This window comes from Lepidochelys kempii, chromosome 1 (genome assembly GCF_965140285.1).
Source record: "Lepidochelys kempii isolate rLepKem1 chromosome 1, rLepKem1.hap1, whole genome shotgun sequence".
Classification (NCBI taxonomy): domain Eukaryota; kingdom Metazoa; phylum Chordata; order Testudines; family Cheloniidae; genus Lepidochelys; species Lepidochelys kempii.
The window spans coordinates 291,139,276-291,157,668 of record NC_136380.1 but is presented as its reverse complement, the minus strand read 5'-3'; the positions used below and the strand labels follow the sequence as shown (position 1 = coordinate 291,157,668).

At 39.3% G+C, this 18,393-nt stretch overlaps 1 protein-coding gene across 10 annotated transcripts in view; it reads left to right on the top strand.

Annotated features, from left to right (window-relative positions):
• The window catches only part of SRGAP1 (SLIT-ROBO Rho GTPase activating protein 1), a 233,448-nt gene that overhangs the window by 207,405 nt on the left and 7,650 nt on the right, over positions 1-18,393 (top strand). For 8 of the 10 annotated variants that reach the window (XM_073327901.2, XM_073327900.2, XM_073327897.2 and 5 more), the window contains 5 exons: positions 2,984-3,208; positions 6,858-6,937; positions 15,022-15,202; positions 15,849-15,983; positions 16,120-16,462. In XM_073327901.2, coding sequence (XP_073184002.2) covers positions 2,984-3,208; positions 6,858-6,937; positions 15,022-15,202; positions 15,849-15,983; positions 16,120-16,462 — 964 coding nt within the window. Of the gene's footprint in view, positions 1-2,983; positions 3,209-6,857; positions 6,938-10,448; positions 10,835-15,021; positions 15,203-15,848; positions 15,984-16,119; positions 16,463-18,393 lie in introns of those variants that run through there. The other 2 variants (XM_073327898.2, XM_073327906.2) reach the window with 2 other exon arrangements.

Below are 18,393 nucleotides of genomic sequence, written 5' to 3'. Positions count from 1 at the left end.
CATTGTTTTACCTGTGTCCTTTTTCTCTTTTTTTTCCTGGTCCTGGTATTTTCACTGTGATATGCTTTCTTTGATCAGTGTTCTGCCCTATTTCTGGCTCTTTCTGTTTCTGTACTGCCTGCCTCCTGGGATTTTTGTTCTGTTGCTCCTTAAACCCTCCCTTCCTTCAGCACTGTAATGTGTATTTTGGGTTGAGCTTCTACTATATCTTCCAGGATGTGAATGATAAACTGTGTTATTAAATGTTAATATATTAAATCTACAGGTTTTGTTCTTAGGTTTTAATAGTGTGTGCACATACTGTATATTTGTTGAGGCTAGCCTCCGTTGGACTTGTCACCAAATAAATGATTTTCCAAACGCACACACAAAGTCTTTAAATATAAGGATTTGGGCCAAGTTATTTTTTCCACCTGAAAAACGCAGCTGTATCTGTTGAGAATGGCTATAATAAGGGTATGACAACCAGCAGTGCATGTAAGACTGCTTTTTATTTCCTGACCTCAATCACCTAACATGGATCAGGATTGGTAATACATGTTATATGGTCTGGGTCAGTATTCCTTGACCTCAGCCATTACTAATCCACAATCATTGCTGCTCTTTGGTAGTCTCCTCACTTAATTTTACATTCACCCTAGTAAAATCCCACTCCTCCAGTCTCCACTTTACCTCCCATTCCCCAGCAGCAATGGACCTGCTACCAGCACTAGATGATGATATGCTTACTGAGGGTGCATTTACACTTGAGCTGGAGGTGGAATTTCCAGCTCAGGTAGACTGACTTAGTGTGCTAAAAATGGCAGTGTAGCCACAGCTGCATGGGCTAGCCATCTCACATACAATCCCATCAAAGCTCTAGGCACATACTTGGGACAGTTAGCCCCTCCCACCACCCATTCTGCTGTGGCTACACTATTTTTAGCACACTAGCTCAATCAAAGCTAGGGCAGGTGTGTCTATACGAGCTGGAATTTACACCTCCAGCTCTAGTGTAGATATACCCTTAGTGAATGAGAGATCAGGCCCTTAGTTAGCATATTTCTCCTTTGTTCGTGTTTGCTCCATAATTGAGTGGATCTATTGGGGCTGCACAAAAAACACTTTGCTGAAATAAAAATAGTCTCTTGTACTATATTCCACCAAATGTGTGTTATGGAGAACAGAGAGGCAACAGCATGTAGCTTTTCATATTTCATAAATCAGTTATAACCACCTATGTAGCATAGTTCATGAATAATCAAATGGCTGAATCTCCTTTGTAATTTGTAGAACAAGATTTATGATATCTCAGAATAGCACACAGCACATTAACAAAATATGACACAAAAAAGAGATTTTGCAGAATTGGAAGGGATCATTTAGAGTTCTTGGCTCTTTTCAGTTTGTATTGATGTCACAGTACTGTTGCTATGCAGCAAATGTTTTCTCTATAAAGTATAGTTTAAAGCCTTTTAAGCTGGTGTATTTAAAGATGGGCAAACATACCAGCTGCATCTCTAATCCTTCAGGGTGCCAAGCAGTATTGAATCAATGGGAGTTACGGGACTTCAGGCCTTGTGGGACTGGGTCCTGAGTCCTTAAGAATGACTAATCTGGGGAGCTATAAGCCTCAATCCTCAGCTAGTACTGAAGAGCACACAGTTCAGCTTGCAGGAGGAAAGGATGTGTGTGTAGAGGTAGCCTTTGTGATTCTGGGCCAGGTATTCATTAGGCTGGTCCTCTAGCACAGTTGTTCTCCCCGTGGGGTACACACAGGTCTTCCGGGAGTACATCAACTCATCTAGATATTTGCCTAGTTTTACAATAGGCTACATAAAAAGCACTAACGAAGTCCGTACAGACTTAAATTTCATACAGACAAAGACTTGTTTATACTGCTCTATACACTAAAATATAAGTACAATATTTATATTCCAATTGATTTATTTTATAATTATATGGTAAAAATGAGAAAGTGAGCAATTTTTCAGAAATAGCGTGCTGAGCCATTTCTGCATTTTTATGTCTGATTTTTGTAAGCAAGTAGTTTTTAAGTGAGGTGAAACTTGGGATACACAAGACAAATCAGACTCCTGAAAGGGGTACAATAGTCTGGAAAGGTTGAGGGCCACTGCTCCAGCGTAATTTATAAGCAGTAAGGGGACGACATGGAATCCAGGGATCAGCAAGATGTAGGAAAGCTCCAGCCACACGCTGCTTCTATCGGAGGCTGATTTTTCAGACAGGTGGAGTGACATAGCAGCGACCAGAGGATCCCTCTGACCATCTTGTGGTCACCTATGCTCTGTTTCAGATATTGGAAATTTTGTTAGATACATGGCTTCATAGTAAAGGGGAGAGGGTTCCTTCCCTCCGAAAGCCCTTAGTACTATCTCGCCGACGGTTGTTTGCATTTTTTATTTTTTACACATGGAAGAGTGTCTTTACTGTAGATCACACAGAGTCCCTGAGGGCATGGCTAGACTGGAAACTTCAAAGCGCTGTCACGGGAACGCTCCTGCGGCAGCACTTGGAAGTGCGAGTGCGCTCCTGGTAATCCACCTCCACGAGGGGATTAGCTCCAAGCCTTGCTCCCGGCACTCAGAGCCTGTCTACACTAGCGCTTTAAAGTGCTCAGACTTGGTGCACTCAGGGGTGATTTTTCACCCCCCTGAGCCAGCAAGTTAGAGCGATATAAAATGGAAGTGTAGACAAGCCCTGAGTAAAGGTTTCCATGGCTAAAAAATGATTGATTCAAATTCATTTCTCGCACCCTCCCCCAGTGTCAGTTTATTCTAAATTCTCCCAGTGTTGTATATTGCCAGACAATAGAAGAACAAATTCTTTTTTTTTTTTTTTTTTTGGCTATGTTGTACAGGACTAAGTGTCAAAAAGGGTGGAGAACATTGCATTGTGCTGACAATTTAAGGTTGTTCTGAGCTACTTTTCAGAATTAGGATAGTCACAGAGGAAAAGTCTTTTTCTGATTCTTCTTCCAAAGCCTTTCTCAGTACAGTGATGAGAACATGATGGATCCTTATAACTTGGCCATATGTTTTGGCCCAACACTGATGCCTGTTCCGGACATACAAGACCAGGTGTCATGTCAAGCTCATGTGAATGAAATAATCAAAACAATCATCATCCATCATGAGGCTATTTTCCCAGATGCTAAAGAGCTAGATGGCCCTGTTTATGAAAAATGTATGGCTGGAGATGACTACTGGTAAGTCAGAATATTATCTTTCTGTCTCCATACCAAAATGCTAGGCCTCCATTTTACATGAATGACTCCCATGATATAACAGGTTCTATATAACTAAAACAAATATGAAAATAAAAAAAAATAATTCTAATGTGTGGAAGATTCACAGGAAAGTGGTACTGTGAAACACATGGGGCAAATATAACCATGATGATTGCAGGGTTTCCTAACTAGAAGACTTCAGTGGAGTTAATTTAGGATTCTGAGAACTATCACAGATGTGACCATCAAGTAGTTGACAGAGGTCTACATGTACAATTAGGAGTGGGTGGCCAGGTGGTGTAGTCCCAGTCTTGCATTTGTTGAAGGGTTCCATAAAAGAATTTCAGTTCATAATGGTTTCACCATTAAGCCCAGACATATATACACTAAATTCAGTACTGCTAGAAGGGAAATATCCAGTTACCCTGTTACCCATTTAAATAAATGGAAATGATATCTGAAGGCAAGATATGTTAATTCCTGTAACAGTTACGATTTTACACCCTGGTCTGAGGATTACATTGCTTCTGACTTCAACTTACATATATATATATATATATATATATATAAAACTGTGATTAATCGCAATATATATATATATATATATATATATAAGTTGAAGTCAGAAGCAATGTAATCCTCAGACCAGGGTGTAAAATATATATATAAATTAGGGCTGTTGATTAATCGCAATTAGCTCAAATTAATCACAATTTTAAAAATTAATTGCGATTAATCACAGTTTTAATCACTCTGTTAAACAATAGAATACCAACTGAAATTTATTAAATACTTTGGATGGTTTTTTACATTCTCAAATATATTGATTTCAATTACAACACAAAGTACAAAGTGTACAGTGTTCACTTAATATTAGTTTTGATTACAAATATTTGCACTCTAAAAATGATAAACAAGATCGTATTTTTCAATTTACCTCATACAAGTATTGTAGTGTGATCACTTTATCGTAAAAGTGCAACTTACAAAAGTAGATTTTTTTTTTGTTACATAACTGCACTCAAAAACAAAACAATGTAAAACTTTAGCGCCTACAAATCCACTCCGTCCTACTTCTTGGTCAGCCAATCGCCAAGAGAAACAAGTTTGTTTACATTTACAAGAGATAATACTGCCTGGTGCTTATTTACAATGTCACCTGAAAGCAAGAACAGGCGTTCACATCTCACTTACATAGCTGGCATTGCAAGGTATTTCCGTAACTCAGATGACCCTTCATGCTTCGGCCATCATGCCAGAGGATGTGCTTCCATGCAGATAATGCTCATTAAAAAAAGAATGCATTTCTTTTTGCGGATACAGACTAACACGGCTGCTACTCTGAAACCTTAATTACATTTGTGACTGAACTCCTTGGGGGAGAATTGTTTGTCTCCTGCTCTGTTTTACCCACATTGCCATATATTTCATATTATAACAGTCTCGGATGATGACCTAGTGTATGTTGTTCATTTTAAGAACACTTTCACCGCAGATTTGACAAAATGCAAAGAAGGTACCAATGTGAGATTTCTAAAGATAGTTATGGCTCTCAACCCAAGCTTTGAGAATCTGAAGTCCCTTCCAAAATCTGAGAGGGACGAGGTGTGGAGCATGCTTTCAGAAGTCTTAAAAGAGAAATACTCTGATATGGAAACTACAGAACCCAAACGACCAAAAAAAAAAAATCAACCTTCTGCTGGTGGCATCTGATTCAGATGATGAAAATGAACATGCTTTGGTCCACACCGCTTTGGATTGTTATCTAGCAGAACCCGTCATCAGCATGGACATGTCCTCTGGAATGGTGGTTGAAGCATGAAGGGACATATGAATCTTTAGCGCGTCTGGCACATAAATACCTTGCAATGCTGGCTTCAACAGTGCCATGCGAAAGCCTGTTCTTGCTTTCAGGAGACATTGTAAACAAGAAGCAGGCAGCATTACCTCCTGCAAATGTAAACAAACTTGATTGTCTGAGCGATTGGCTGAACAAGTAGTAGTACTGTACTGAGTGGACCTCTAGGCTCTACAATTGTTTTATTTTTGAATGTGTTTATTTTTTGTACATAATTCTGCATTTCATCTTTCATGATAAAGAGATTGCACTACAGTACTTGTATTAAGTGAATTGACTATAAGGTGGATAGAAAGCTGGCTAGATTGTCGGGCTCAACGGGTAGTGATCAATGGCTCCATGTCTAGTTGGCAGCTGGTATCAAGTGGAGTGCCCCAAGGGTCGGTCCTGGGGCCGGTTTTGTTCAATATCTTCATAAATGATCTGGAGGATGGTGTGGATTGCACCCTCAGCAAGTTTGCAGATGACACTAAACTGGGAGGAGTGGTAGATACGCTGGAGGGTAGGGATAGGATACAGAGGGACATAGACAAATTGGAGGATTGGGCCAAAAGAAATCTGATGAGGTTCAACAAGGACAAGTGCAGAGTCCTGCACTTAGGACGGAAGAATCCAATGCACCGCTACAGACTAGGGACCGAATGGCTAGGCAGCAGTTCTGCAGAAAAGGACCTAGGGGTTACAGTGGACGAGAAGCTGGATATGAGTCAACAGTGTGCCCTTTTTGCCAAGAAGGCCAATGGCATTTTGGGATGAATAAGTAGGGGCATTGCCAGCAGATCGAGGGATGTGATCGTTCCCCTCTATTCGACATTGGTGAGGCCTCATCTGGAGTACTGTGTCCAGTTTTGGGCCCCACACTACAAGAAGGATGTGGAAAAATTGGAAAGAGTCCAGCGAAGGGCAACAAAAATGATTAGGGGACTGGAACACATGAGTTATGAGGAGAGGCTGAGGGAACTGGGGATGTTTAGTCTTCAGAAGAGTAGAATGAGGGGGGATTTGATAGCTGCTTTTCAACTACCAGAAAGGGGGTTCCAAAGAGGATGGCTCTAGACTGTTCTCAGTGGTAGCAGGTGACAGAACAAGGAGTAATGGTCTCAAGTTGCAGTGGGGGAGGTTTAGGTTGGATATTAGGAAAAACTTTTTCACTAAGAGGGTGGTGAAACACTGGAATGCGTTACCTAGGGAGGTGGTGGAATCTCCTTCCCTAGAAGTTTTTAAGGTGAGGCTTGACAAAGCCCTGGCTGGGATGATTTAGTCGGGGATCGGTCCTGCTTTGAGCAGGGGGTTGGACTAGATGACCTCCTGAGGTCCCTTCCAACCCTGATATTCTATGATTCTATGAAATACTATTTCTTGTTTTTTACAGTGTAAAAATTTTTAATCAAAAATAAATATAAAGTGAGCACTGCGCTTTGTATTCTGTGTTGTAATTGAAAGCAATATATTTGAAAAATGTAGAAAATATCCAAAAATATTTAAATAAATGGTATTCTATTATTGTTTAACAGCGTGATTAATCATGATTAACTTTTTTAATCACTTGACAGCCTCTACTTACACACACACACATATATATATATAAATATAAATAAAATTTTTAATAGTGCTATTTGTTTCATAAGAAAATTTAAATGATATTTGCTATAGAAATAGTTTACTCTTGTTAGCTTGGGGGGGGAGGGGTTATGCCAAATATAAGCATCCATTAAGCACTACTTCATGTGCTAATTGCCTGTACTTGCTTAACATTGTGTATTTCTGCAGTGATAGCCCTTATAGTGAACATGGTACACTAGAGGAAGTGGACCAGGATGCCAGTACAGAGCCCCACACCAGTGAAGATGGTATGTCCTTTATGTTACAACTTTAATCCTCTTTTAAATAAATTACATTTACAGGTTTTTCATGCAGGAGATACTCTCTCTTTTCCTCACTGTCTCTCAGTTGAAACTAAATTACTTCTGGGAGGATGCTCTGCTGCTTACACCTCCATTTTTAATCTTCAGGTTTTTTGTTTGTTTTTCACTCTTATCCATCTGTGTTTCGCCAGCTGTTTCCTTGCACCTTTCCTGGCTTGCTCAGTTACAGGAAGGGCAAGTGGGAAACTACTTCAGTCAGCACAAATTACGTTCTGATGTAATGTTCCCTTTTTAAGTGGCCTTTTACCATTTTTGCACAAGATAAACTGATCCAAACCATGGCTTTGAATATTTTAGCTTAGAGAATTGCATTCAATATGCTATATTTTGATATTTAAAAACACAACTTTCTAGAGGATTTAAGGACCCCCAAAACTATTAAACCAAAGCCATTCACTATAACTTGGCTCATGCTCACCCTTGCTGGACTAGGCATCGTAGCTGGCAGTGAGGGCTCAATGGGATAAACATCACCTATCAAATCTCCTCTTCTTTCTTTCAACAGAGTAAGACTTAGGCCTTGTCTAGACAGAGAAATATAATGGCATAGTTATTCCACTATAGCTATGCCAGTATATTTCCCCATATAGGCAAGCCCTTAGTGGCAGACGCCTCGTCCCCTTGTTTAGGGTAGCACAGTGGATAAAGCAGCCTGTGATAACAAGGAGGCAACAGATCAGGAGCCTGGGACCAAACAGGAAAGGGAAGGCAGATAGGGCCTGTAATCTGGTGGGTTGCATGAGAACCTGTTCAGGGGGGCAAGGTAAGCAGAGTGCAGGAGGGCCTCCTTCGCATTTTCAGGAGGAGCAGGGGAGGGAATTACAGGGGACAAAGTGGGGAAGAGTAAGAGGCCAAAATGGTGGTATTGATTTTATTTAGGAGATCAGAAATGTCCAAGTGTATGGTCAAAAATAATAATTTAAAGGATTGGAAAAAGGGTCCTGTTGCCAGCCCCAGACCCACCATTTATTTTGAGCACCAGCCACAACTTGGTACTATGTGTCTCTTCCCGCCTCCCCTTATATACTAATTTATAAGATAGTTTCTCATGTTGCTAAAAAAGACTATTTCAGACTCCTGTTAAATGCTCAGGATTAAATGGATGACAGATCAGGGGGTGAAACACTTAATGATGGAGGAACCTCGAAGAGAAACTTGATATTTCTGACATACATACAGAGGTGTAAATGATGGAAATTCAGATTCATAAATGTACATTTCTGAAAACTTTTCCCTGCACATGAAAATGAAAAGGAGGGAAAAAAGCATGCAACAATCAAAAGTTGTTTTAATCCCTTTGTACACAATTGTAAAATATTAAATGGCATCTGAAAAGCATGGACAGGCAAATCTTGACCATGTGAAAGTAGTATGGTACTTCATTTTTGCCTTGATATCAATCCTGGATGCAATGACTATAGTAAATTTGTAGCATAGCATTACTGATTGAGGCAAAATTGACTGGAGTAACTCTCAGTGGAGCAGAGGTAGCCAAGAAAGGATTAAATTACTTGATCTAGTTTTGTTTATCAGGATGACCAGCAAGATAATCCTAGCTTTTGCCATTCCTTTGTTTTGTGAATTGAATACAGAAAGTGGACAGTCATGTTGTGGATTTGCATGTAAAGGGGGAAAAAGGTAATACAAAGATGTGAACTTTGCAGTAATGCTTGAGAAAAGATGATGACAGTGTAGTTGGTGTGACTAGACCAGTGCATGAAGTGAGAGGCCTCCACTTAACCAGCAAGCTCTAATCAAGTTTTTCCACCAATAAAGGTTTACCTTTAGATAAGCTATTTTTATAATGGAGGGTGGGTATTTTCATCGAACTGGTGCTGTTAACTGTCTTTTTGCACACACATCCCTGTGTTTGTCCCTTGAATAAAAAGTGTTTGCAATAATATACGGTGTGATTCATAACAATTTTACAACTGATTCAGTCTTGAATCACAAGGCTCAGATAATTGATCTTTTGTGGGGGAACAGGAAAGCTTCCATTAAAGGAATTTTTTTATTTCAATAGATTTATTGATTACTAGTTTGTCACACCAGGACCCTGATTTACATGTGTATGAGAGTAAGGTAATGTTGAACTGAGCTGCTACTACTAACTGGACATGTTGTACTTTTGCATTTCCCTCTGTTAGGAGCTGGGCAGAGCCTTCTCTAAACATGTAAATCTTCATTACGTTTTAATCTAGTTCATTTTATACTGCAGTGTTTTTTTTCTCTCAAACCCTCTAGTCCCATAACAATATTGGGCAATTGACATGTAATCCAAAGGCTATAATCAAAAGCAAGAAGATTTATTTTTCTGTTTTGCTTATTTTCACTATAAGAACTACTTTCTGGATAAGGTTAAATTACAAGTAAGTCTCTCTATGCCTACAAGAAGTCAGCTGTATATAATGACGAGGCTGAGCCACTGTGGGGGAAAGTAAAGGTTTATTTATGGAATTACAAAGCTAAAATATTCTTTTAAAAAAAATAAAGCAAGTGTGTGTGTGTGTGTGTGTGTGTATATATATATATGTATATATATATATATGTATATATATATATAAAATGTATGTATGTATGTGTAGGAATAAAATTAGCTTGTCCTCTATCCTTTGAAGGGTTGGGGCATACAATGATGAAGTATAAAAAAGCTACGTACATCCTTAACTGTAAACACATGAGTAGTCACAGTGACTTCATTGGGGCTATTCACATGCTTAAAGCTATGCATGTGTTTACATGCTTCTCTGAATTCAGGTCATAGTGAAGAGTTTTTTTGTGAGGGTAAAAAGCCTTCCCTATAAGAACTTTTATTTACATTGTCTACTTAAAAGAAGAGCATTCCTGCTAAATAGCATTTTCCCCTAGATCTGAAAACATGAACTTTTGTGCATTTCAAAGAGTTCACCTTGTGCCTCAGAATGAGCCATATCTATTTATCTGTAACTTCATTAGAGAAAGACATTTGTCTGAAAATAACTCTTAGAAAAGAGTGTAAGATTCACAGGATACATCTTTATGCTTAATAAGCAGTTTTTGTGCAATTTTCTTCTGAAATTCTTTAACACTGAAGATATTTTACTCTAGTTGATGCATATAAAAGTTGACTAGATCTGTTTCCGAAGGAAATAAGAGAATTTCCTGAGGAAGTCTCAGACACATGGGTAATTCCTGATGTAAAACACAAACATGCTAACATTTTTATTGCTGTTCATTGACACCTTATGATGCCTGACATTTATAAATCAAGAAAGTAGTTCTCACACAGATGGGGGTATAAAAGGACAAATAAGGCTGAGAGTTAGTGCTGTTGTGTCCCTGAATGGTCACCATTGCAGATTTGACTACTCTGAAATAATTCATACTATGATCAACTTTTTTCCAAGTTCTGCTGTAACAGTAATTCACAGGCTTCTTTCCCTTTGTTGTTTTCCAGTCAGAGAACTGCCAGAGAACTTGAGGATAGATTGTTACAGTAAAGCCACAGCCCTTTGATAAGGTGTAGAGTCGAGCATAGGGATCAAGATGTCTTTTGCTTAAGACAAGCACAATGCATGTGGAAGAATTGGGGAGCACAGAGAAGGGGCTGCACTGATGCACCCAGTGAAAGGTACAGTGGATGTTCTCATTCTGCTGGCTCAGCTCCACTTGGCTCACTGGTGTGGGGTGTAGAGTGGCCAGGTGCCAGGTTTTTGACCAGAAAGTCCAGTTGAAAAGGGTACCTGACAGTTTCCGGTCAGATCTGGGGACTGGTTACTGCAGATGGGGGAGGCGCTGGATGATCACCCGTGCCAGCCCCTACTCAGCCGAGGCCCCCTCCTACCAACATTGGGTGACTGCAGCTCCCAGCCCCCAGTTGAGTTCCTCCCGACTGGGGGTGGAGAGGGGGAAGAGAAGCAAATGGGGGTGGGCAGGGCCTTGAGGGGAAGTTCCAGCACTCCTGTTGGAGTGTCTGGTTTTTGGCAACCCTAGCAGTGGGGTGGGATGGCATAGCCCCACCCTTATACCGCCACCTTTTGAGGAAGGCTAGTGCTGTGTTTGGCTCTTGAAGTGCAAGGATAGAAATAGTGACTAGCCTTTGTTTCTTACATCTTTCCCCTTATCACCTACTGGACCTGTACCGAGCTATTTACAGTCTAGCCAGTGATTTTTAAGTGGAAGGCACCATAATGTGTCACTGAATGGCAGTAATAATATTAGCAGAATTTGAGGTCATAAGTGCAAAACTGAGAACAGAATCCCTAGAGCTCTTCCCACAGTTCTTCAGCTTGTCCTAATATTTCTCTTTTTCTATCGTTGTCTGGATCATAGCCAGTGATATTTCAGATGTCATCATATATTTCTTGTCATAGTTAGGAAATGCCTCGAGGTATAGGAGAGAACAGTATAATTATATTTCCCTCTGAGCTGTCTTAATTTTACTGTTAGACCCCATGGCTCAATATCATGCAGAATTTCAGTTGATTAGCTCTGTTCCCTTTCCTTTAGTTGTGAAATGGCTCCCTCCAGTTCTCAATAACATTGACGTTATAAATCTTTTGGGGTTTTTTTATGTCCAAATGGAACTGTCAAGGTATTTTTATATTAATTGTCAATGTTCTACTTGTTAACAGGTGAATTAGTATTTGAAAAATAAGATCTGAGAACTGTCTGCTGTAGAAATGTGCTGTCCAAGTAAAGGGCACATTTTTAGTAATGAAAGTTCCTATCAGAATAAAAGAACAATTTGTATGAGCTTAATACAAGAGTTTCATTAAGAAAAGCAACTATGTCAGCTATACACCACATTGTATAGGGTATGTTTCATAGGAACACATAAATAGCGTGTCTCAGAAGTCTCACTCACTGTCGGTAGATTAATAGTTCAAACAGCTGTTCCCAGTGCAGCAACTTCCTACAGATGTCTGAGAAAGGACGTCAGTCTATAATGAGGTACAGGAAAAGGAAGAATTCAACATCCCATAGGCCTGACTCTCTTCTTACACTAGGCTTACATAGGTGTGGAGTTACTTCTGATTTACTCTGGTGTGCAGTAAGTGAGAAGAATCAAACTCTGTATACTCAAGTCTTTAATATCAAACAATCCATTGAACTTTAAATTGTAGTATAGCTCACCCAAAAAGGAATTGCCATATCTGATCAACTCAGTGCTCCAATATCCTGCCTCAGAATGCTCAGCACCAGATGCTTCAGAGGAAGATGGAAGGAAACCTTGAATATGCAATTATGAAATAACCTGCCTATGGTGAAGTTTCTTCTTAACCCCATCAATTAGAGATTGGCTTATGCCCTCAAGTATGGGAATTTATACTTCCCTGCTCTCCTTTTATTTAACCTAATATAATGTAATAGCATATTCTTATTATTCATACAAACATCTGGTCCAGCTATACTTATGAGCTAATTCTGCCTCAGTATTCGGTGGGGAGGCGGAGAAATAGACTAGATGATCTTGCCAACCCTACATTTTTATAATGTAAGGAATATCTTTTTACAGTGAGCGCCAAAGGCTAACTTTGTGATATGTATAAAAATATTTCCTTTCTGGTGTTAAATTGTTGCCTTTCAGTTTCATTGACTAGCCCCTTATATTATGATGCAGATAAACAGGAGTGCTTGATTTTCTTTCTCCTAACTAATCATTAATTTGTATACCTTTATCATGTCTCTTCTTATTTGTCTTATCTTTAAACTATACGGTCCCAATCTTTTCAGTCTCTCTTCAAATGATGGAAGACTTTCCATACCTATAATCATTTTGTCACATCTCTGGTCCTCTTTGCTTTCTGTTTATATAATTTTTTAGATAAGGTGTCTAGAACTGAACACAATATTCCAGGTGAGAGCATGCCGCTGATTTTATATAGTGCCATTGTAATTTTCACTATTATTTTCTAGCCCATTCTATATACATCTTACCATTTGGTTTGCTCAGTGTGCATTGGTGGTCAAAAAAGCAGAGGTTTTCATTAAGCTAGCCAGTCTTTCCTGAATAAATACAGTTAATTTAGAAACTAGCAATGTGTATAAGTAATTGAAGTGATTCCTGCCAGTGTGCATTACTTTGCATTTGTAACACTGAATTTCACTGCCATCGCCTCACCTAGTTGCGTGTAGGCCTTTCTGAAATTCTTCAATATTTGCTGGGCGTGACTAATCTAAACAAGTTGTCATCTGAACTATTGCAAGTTTTTAACCTGATTGCCTAAAGATAGCCAACTACAGGACAGTCCTCTACAGGTTGGGCAAGTTATGAGGAAATAGCTGCAAACTGTAACCTTAATAGGGCACAAGGATTATATTTCCACATTGCAAGATAGAAGTTAATTTTGAAGAGACATTCCAGCACATAATATTAATGCATAATATAGGAGCAGGAGTCTTCATTATAAACCAAGTTTTTCAGGTATTACAACACAGCAAATTAAATTTGCACCAAGCTAAAACGTGATACGGCAGTCATCAGCCTAGCTATTAATTTCTTTCTAAATTTTGATTTAATTGTATAAGGTATTTTTCATTTTGGATGGCTTTATTTTTGAGCTACTCAAAGCAAACAAAATGTATAATTTGAAAACTGATGTTTTGTGGGCATCGTTTTTAATGCTTTCCTTGGCATTTTGATACTGTGATAAATTTAACCTGACAAATGTGATTTCACAGACATTCGTTTTTCATAACTTTTAGAACTAGCCATTGCCAACATCATACAGTAAAATCATAGCTGTTCCATCAAGGTCCAGCTGACAAAGTAGCAGCTCCAAAGACATCAGTTAAGATCTTACGCTCATTGGCCCCAATTCTGCAAATAGATATGCTAACAAGGGACCCTTGAGGCTGCACAGAGGCCCAATGATGTCCTTGGAGTTGGCACAGGTGTTAGCAGAACCATATCTACTTATAGGATGGGGCCATTGTCAGTATGAACTTTGATATATCAGGAAGTTTTGACAGGGAAGGGAGGTTTTAATTCTCATTTTCATCCTTAAAATGATCTCTGTGAAGATAAGGTTTTTAAAATGCGTTCTTTTAGAGGGAGAAGCTTTACACACACACACCCACTCTCTCTCTCTCTCTCTCTCTGCAGCCGGCCAGTCAAAACTGCTGTAACCTATGCCTGGCTGCTCACAGAATCCATTCCAGCAGCCAGTGACCACTGGGAACAGAGGGACACCTACACTTTGCCCTCTTTCACCTAGCTATGGCCCCATACACGGGGGTGTAACATAGAATTATCCTAGCAGCTCTGTGCCATACAATGATTCCTCATACTGAGATGTACTCCTAAAGGAGTTGGATCTGTCAAATGTTTGGTAGCTTTGCACAAACTGGAGCTTCAAGAGAAACCAGAGAAGGCCCAAGAACAGGTCCCTGTATTTTTTGTAAAATATGAGGTTTACCCTGGGTCTGCACTCTTAGCACAGGAGTGACAGAAATTCTAATAGAGTTCTAAAGCTATTAAATTGACTCATCAGGCAACTCCTGCCTAGAGCCCTGCAGATATCCGCAGATCATGTTTGTGGATCAGATGCAAATACAAATTTTGTATCCGCACAAGACTCTACTCATGCCTATTCTTGCTGAGGAAACCCCTATCTATTCGTTCCTTTTTCACTGCTAATTGTTGTAGCACATCTCTTTGGCTTGTTCACCTGATTTATCAGGCTCCCTCAGGTTTGGTTGTGCTTTTTTATCACCTGTAATTATTTCTGACCCACCACATAGCTTTTTATATTAGGAGACAAGAGCGCCGCCCACTTTCAAATGTTGAGCATTGAATGTATTGTGTGCTCTCTCTTATATTCTCTGTCTAGAGGTCTTAAAAGCAGCCCAGTTGCTTTATACTTGAGGCACACAGACAGGGCCACTGCCTGAAGTATATCTTGGTTCAATATCTGACTTCTGTAAGCTTTGTTTGGATATGAATGCTGAGGGGTTACATTTTACAAAACTGAAATAAACAAATAAGTCTATTCTGGAGTCTGAGATCTTACTTTTTTTCCCCCTAGAAGGTGAGCCTATAGAAGCTATAGCCAAGTTTGACTACACTGGAAGATCTGCACGAGAACTCTCCTTCAAAAAAGGAGCCTCCCTGCTTTTATATCATCGAGCATCTGAAGACTGGTGGGAAGGAAGGCATAATGGAATTGATGGCCTAGTACCTCACCAGTATATAGTGGTGCAGGATATGTAAGCAGTGTCTAGTTATACAGTATACTTGAGTGATTGCTCCTTATTGAGAAGAAGCTTGTTGAATTAGCTAATGGGGTATCACCCAAATGTGAGAGTGCTTTGAAGGCTCATAAACACCTGGGTAAACACCTGGGAGATTTTGCCTCCAAACTGGACGCTACCATCTTTTTGTTACATTTCCCTGAAGTAGTGCCCATCAAGCAACACCACAGAATCACAAAACATTGATAGGCTGACTCGGCTACATCATTGACAAAAGTGATCCCAGTACAGTGTGTTAAGAAGAGGATATTGTACCTATTTTGGTTTTACCATATAGTTGTAGCAGCTGTTACCAATAAACTTCTAAGTAACAGGGGTGAATAACTACACCATGGCACTTCTTATTAGTACTCAGAGGTGTACTTGGCACTTCAAAGCCAACAAAGTGCTTGCTCCCAAAAGGTTACTCCAAATTTTAAGAGGTGACATGACTAAAGTCAATAAACAAATAGGTCATCAATGAGAGTACAGCAGCTGGAGATGCAATTATATGTCTAGTCTTAATTCTATACGAGGACAAAAACAGAAGAGCCATGATGTCTGCTGTCCTACATACCTCACTTCCTGGAAAGTGACTTCTCAATCTATATCTTCTTTTCAGGGATGATACCTTCTCAGATACGCTGAGCCAAAAAGCAGACAGTGAAGCCAGCAGTGGGCCAATAACTGAGGACAAGTCCTCATCTAAGGACATGAACTCCCCAACTGATCGTCACCCTGACATATATTTAGGAAGGTAAGGTTAACATAGCAACATTTCTGCATTGCTTTGCAGCCGTTAGATTGCTTCTGAGTTCATGCAGTGGCAGGATTTCTTCACACACACCTTGTTAATAATGCTAACTTGTCCTATGATTTCTACATTTGTGTAGGCAAAGAAAGAGATCAGAACCACCTCCTCTAAGACGCCCAGGCAGGACCAATGATGGCCATTGCCCAGTACATCCACCACACACACTCACCAACTCATCAGTGGAGCTAGGTTCCCCCAACATGGCAAGTCATTGCAGTCCTCGAGCCCTTCTTCATAATCGCAACCTCAATGCAGACAGCCCCGAAAGAAGACGTAGACCTGGGCATGGCAGCCTCACCAACATTAGTAGGCATGATTCACTAAAGAAGACTGATAGTCCTCCAATTAGAAGATCTACATCATCTGGTCAATACCCAGGTTTCAATGACCATAAGCCACTGGACCCAGAGTCGATAGCTCAGGTTGGTCTAATTTCTTTGCCTTAGTGAGGAGCATGGTCAAATAGATGTAAATGAACGTTTGACTTTCACAACACAGAGAGTTTAATTTTTTATTGAAAAGATGTATCAGAAAAGTATCCCACTTAACTTTCTGCCATGGGAGTCTAGGACAGAGATGTGTTAAAGAATCATGGGAGAAAGGAGGGCCAATAGGAATAAAAGCTGCAACAGCATTAGAGTGAAATAATTTTCAGTTGTACTGAAATGAAACTCTGTGCCACTCAGAGCATAGGGATAATGCACAGGTACTGTTTCTCAGTTATGTAAACCTGTGTGCTCTGATGGAAGTGGGTTTAGTTATAGTATGCAAATCTGTGCTCCAATTGGCTACTACTGTCCTCAGTCATTTGAAAACATTTGCATTTCAATTTGCATTTCAGTCTTTTTAACATAGTTTTTGTACAAAAGTAGAGATTTTTAACTCTTGTAGTTGTGCCTATGGAACATGCTAGGTAGAAGTGCAAATAAATCTGAATAAATAAATAATAGACCGTGCCATCACAATATATGTAGGAGAGGTGGCTAGTCTTTTCTCAGTAGCAGAGAGGTATAGAATAGCAGAGACAGATAGCACCAATAAGCAAGTTATTAACTCTGTGCTACTGAAGTGTGCTAACTCAGTAATAGCCATATCTTGGGCTAATAAATACTTCTGTCCTACTCAAAGCTCATTTAGTTTAAAATATGATCATTATGTAAACACTCAACACCCTCAAATTACCATCTTATGCTCTAATAAATTGGTTAGTCTCTAAGGTGCCACAAGTACTCCTTTCCATCTGATTACAAAAGCATTTAAAATAATCCTGCACTGACATTTCAAAATGTTATGTAACTTTTGCTTCCAAAGTCTCTGCTGCTTATGAAGTGGGAGGAGAGAGTCTCCGTTGTTGTGAATGACTCAGACATCAATTTTCATTGCTCTTATTTCAACCATTTCTAACCTTTTAAATACTAGGTTAAGCTATGTTACCTATTTACTGCCCAGGAGCTATGCACAGCCCTATTTGGCTTTAACTAAATTTGTACACACCTAGACCAATTATTATTTGACAAAGACAGAACTTGAACTTTGACTGAATCATGTAAATGCTGCTGTGAACAAGTATGAAACACCTTATAGTTTTCTTATTTAACCCACTTGTGCCTCACCAACACTGAAAAATTAACCACAAAACCAGTCTTGGCATGTCCTTTTAGCAGATGTACTTTAAGAATAAATCTAAATGTGCAAAACAAACATGGAAATATTCTCATAAATGATCTCACTAAACAGTACCTTGCATGACAACTTCTAACATATCTGATATTCTTCTTTGTTTTCCTTAACATTTAAACTACAAATATGAGGATATTTGGAGCACATCATCATTTATATATTAAAAAAAAATAACCTATTGGATGAACAAGTCATAACAGATATGTAGGGCCCTTTGTTTTCAGTTTTTATTTTAATTTTTCCTGGGAATTTCAGTGTTTATTACCACAACAAAAACAGGTGAAAATCAGTGCAAAAAATATTAATTTTTCTAGGTCAATATAGGGGTTTGTTTTGGTGGACAGAAAGACGGAAAAAGTATTCGATAGATTAATGCTTTGAATTCCATTCATCAGTGTAGTTTGCTGCAGAACTAAAACAGAACTCAAAACACAATGCCACCTCTGAGTTTAAGAAAACAATACATCTCTAATCCTCAAATAAAACTTTTCATTTGAATAAACAGTTTACTGCTGTAGACTTAGAACTATTTACATTTAATAATTGGGCCTCACAATTTGCTGCGCATGCACTCATAGAATCATAGAACCATAGAATATCAGGGTTGGAAGGGACCTCAGGAGGTCATCTAGTCCAACCCCCTGCTCAAAAGCAGGACCCATCCCCAATTAAA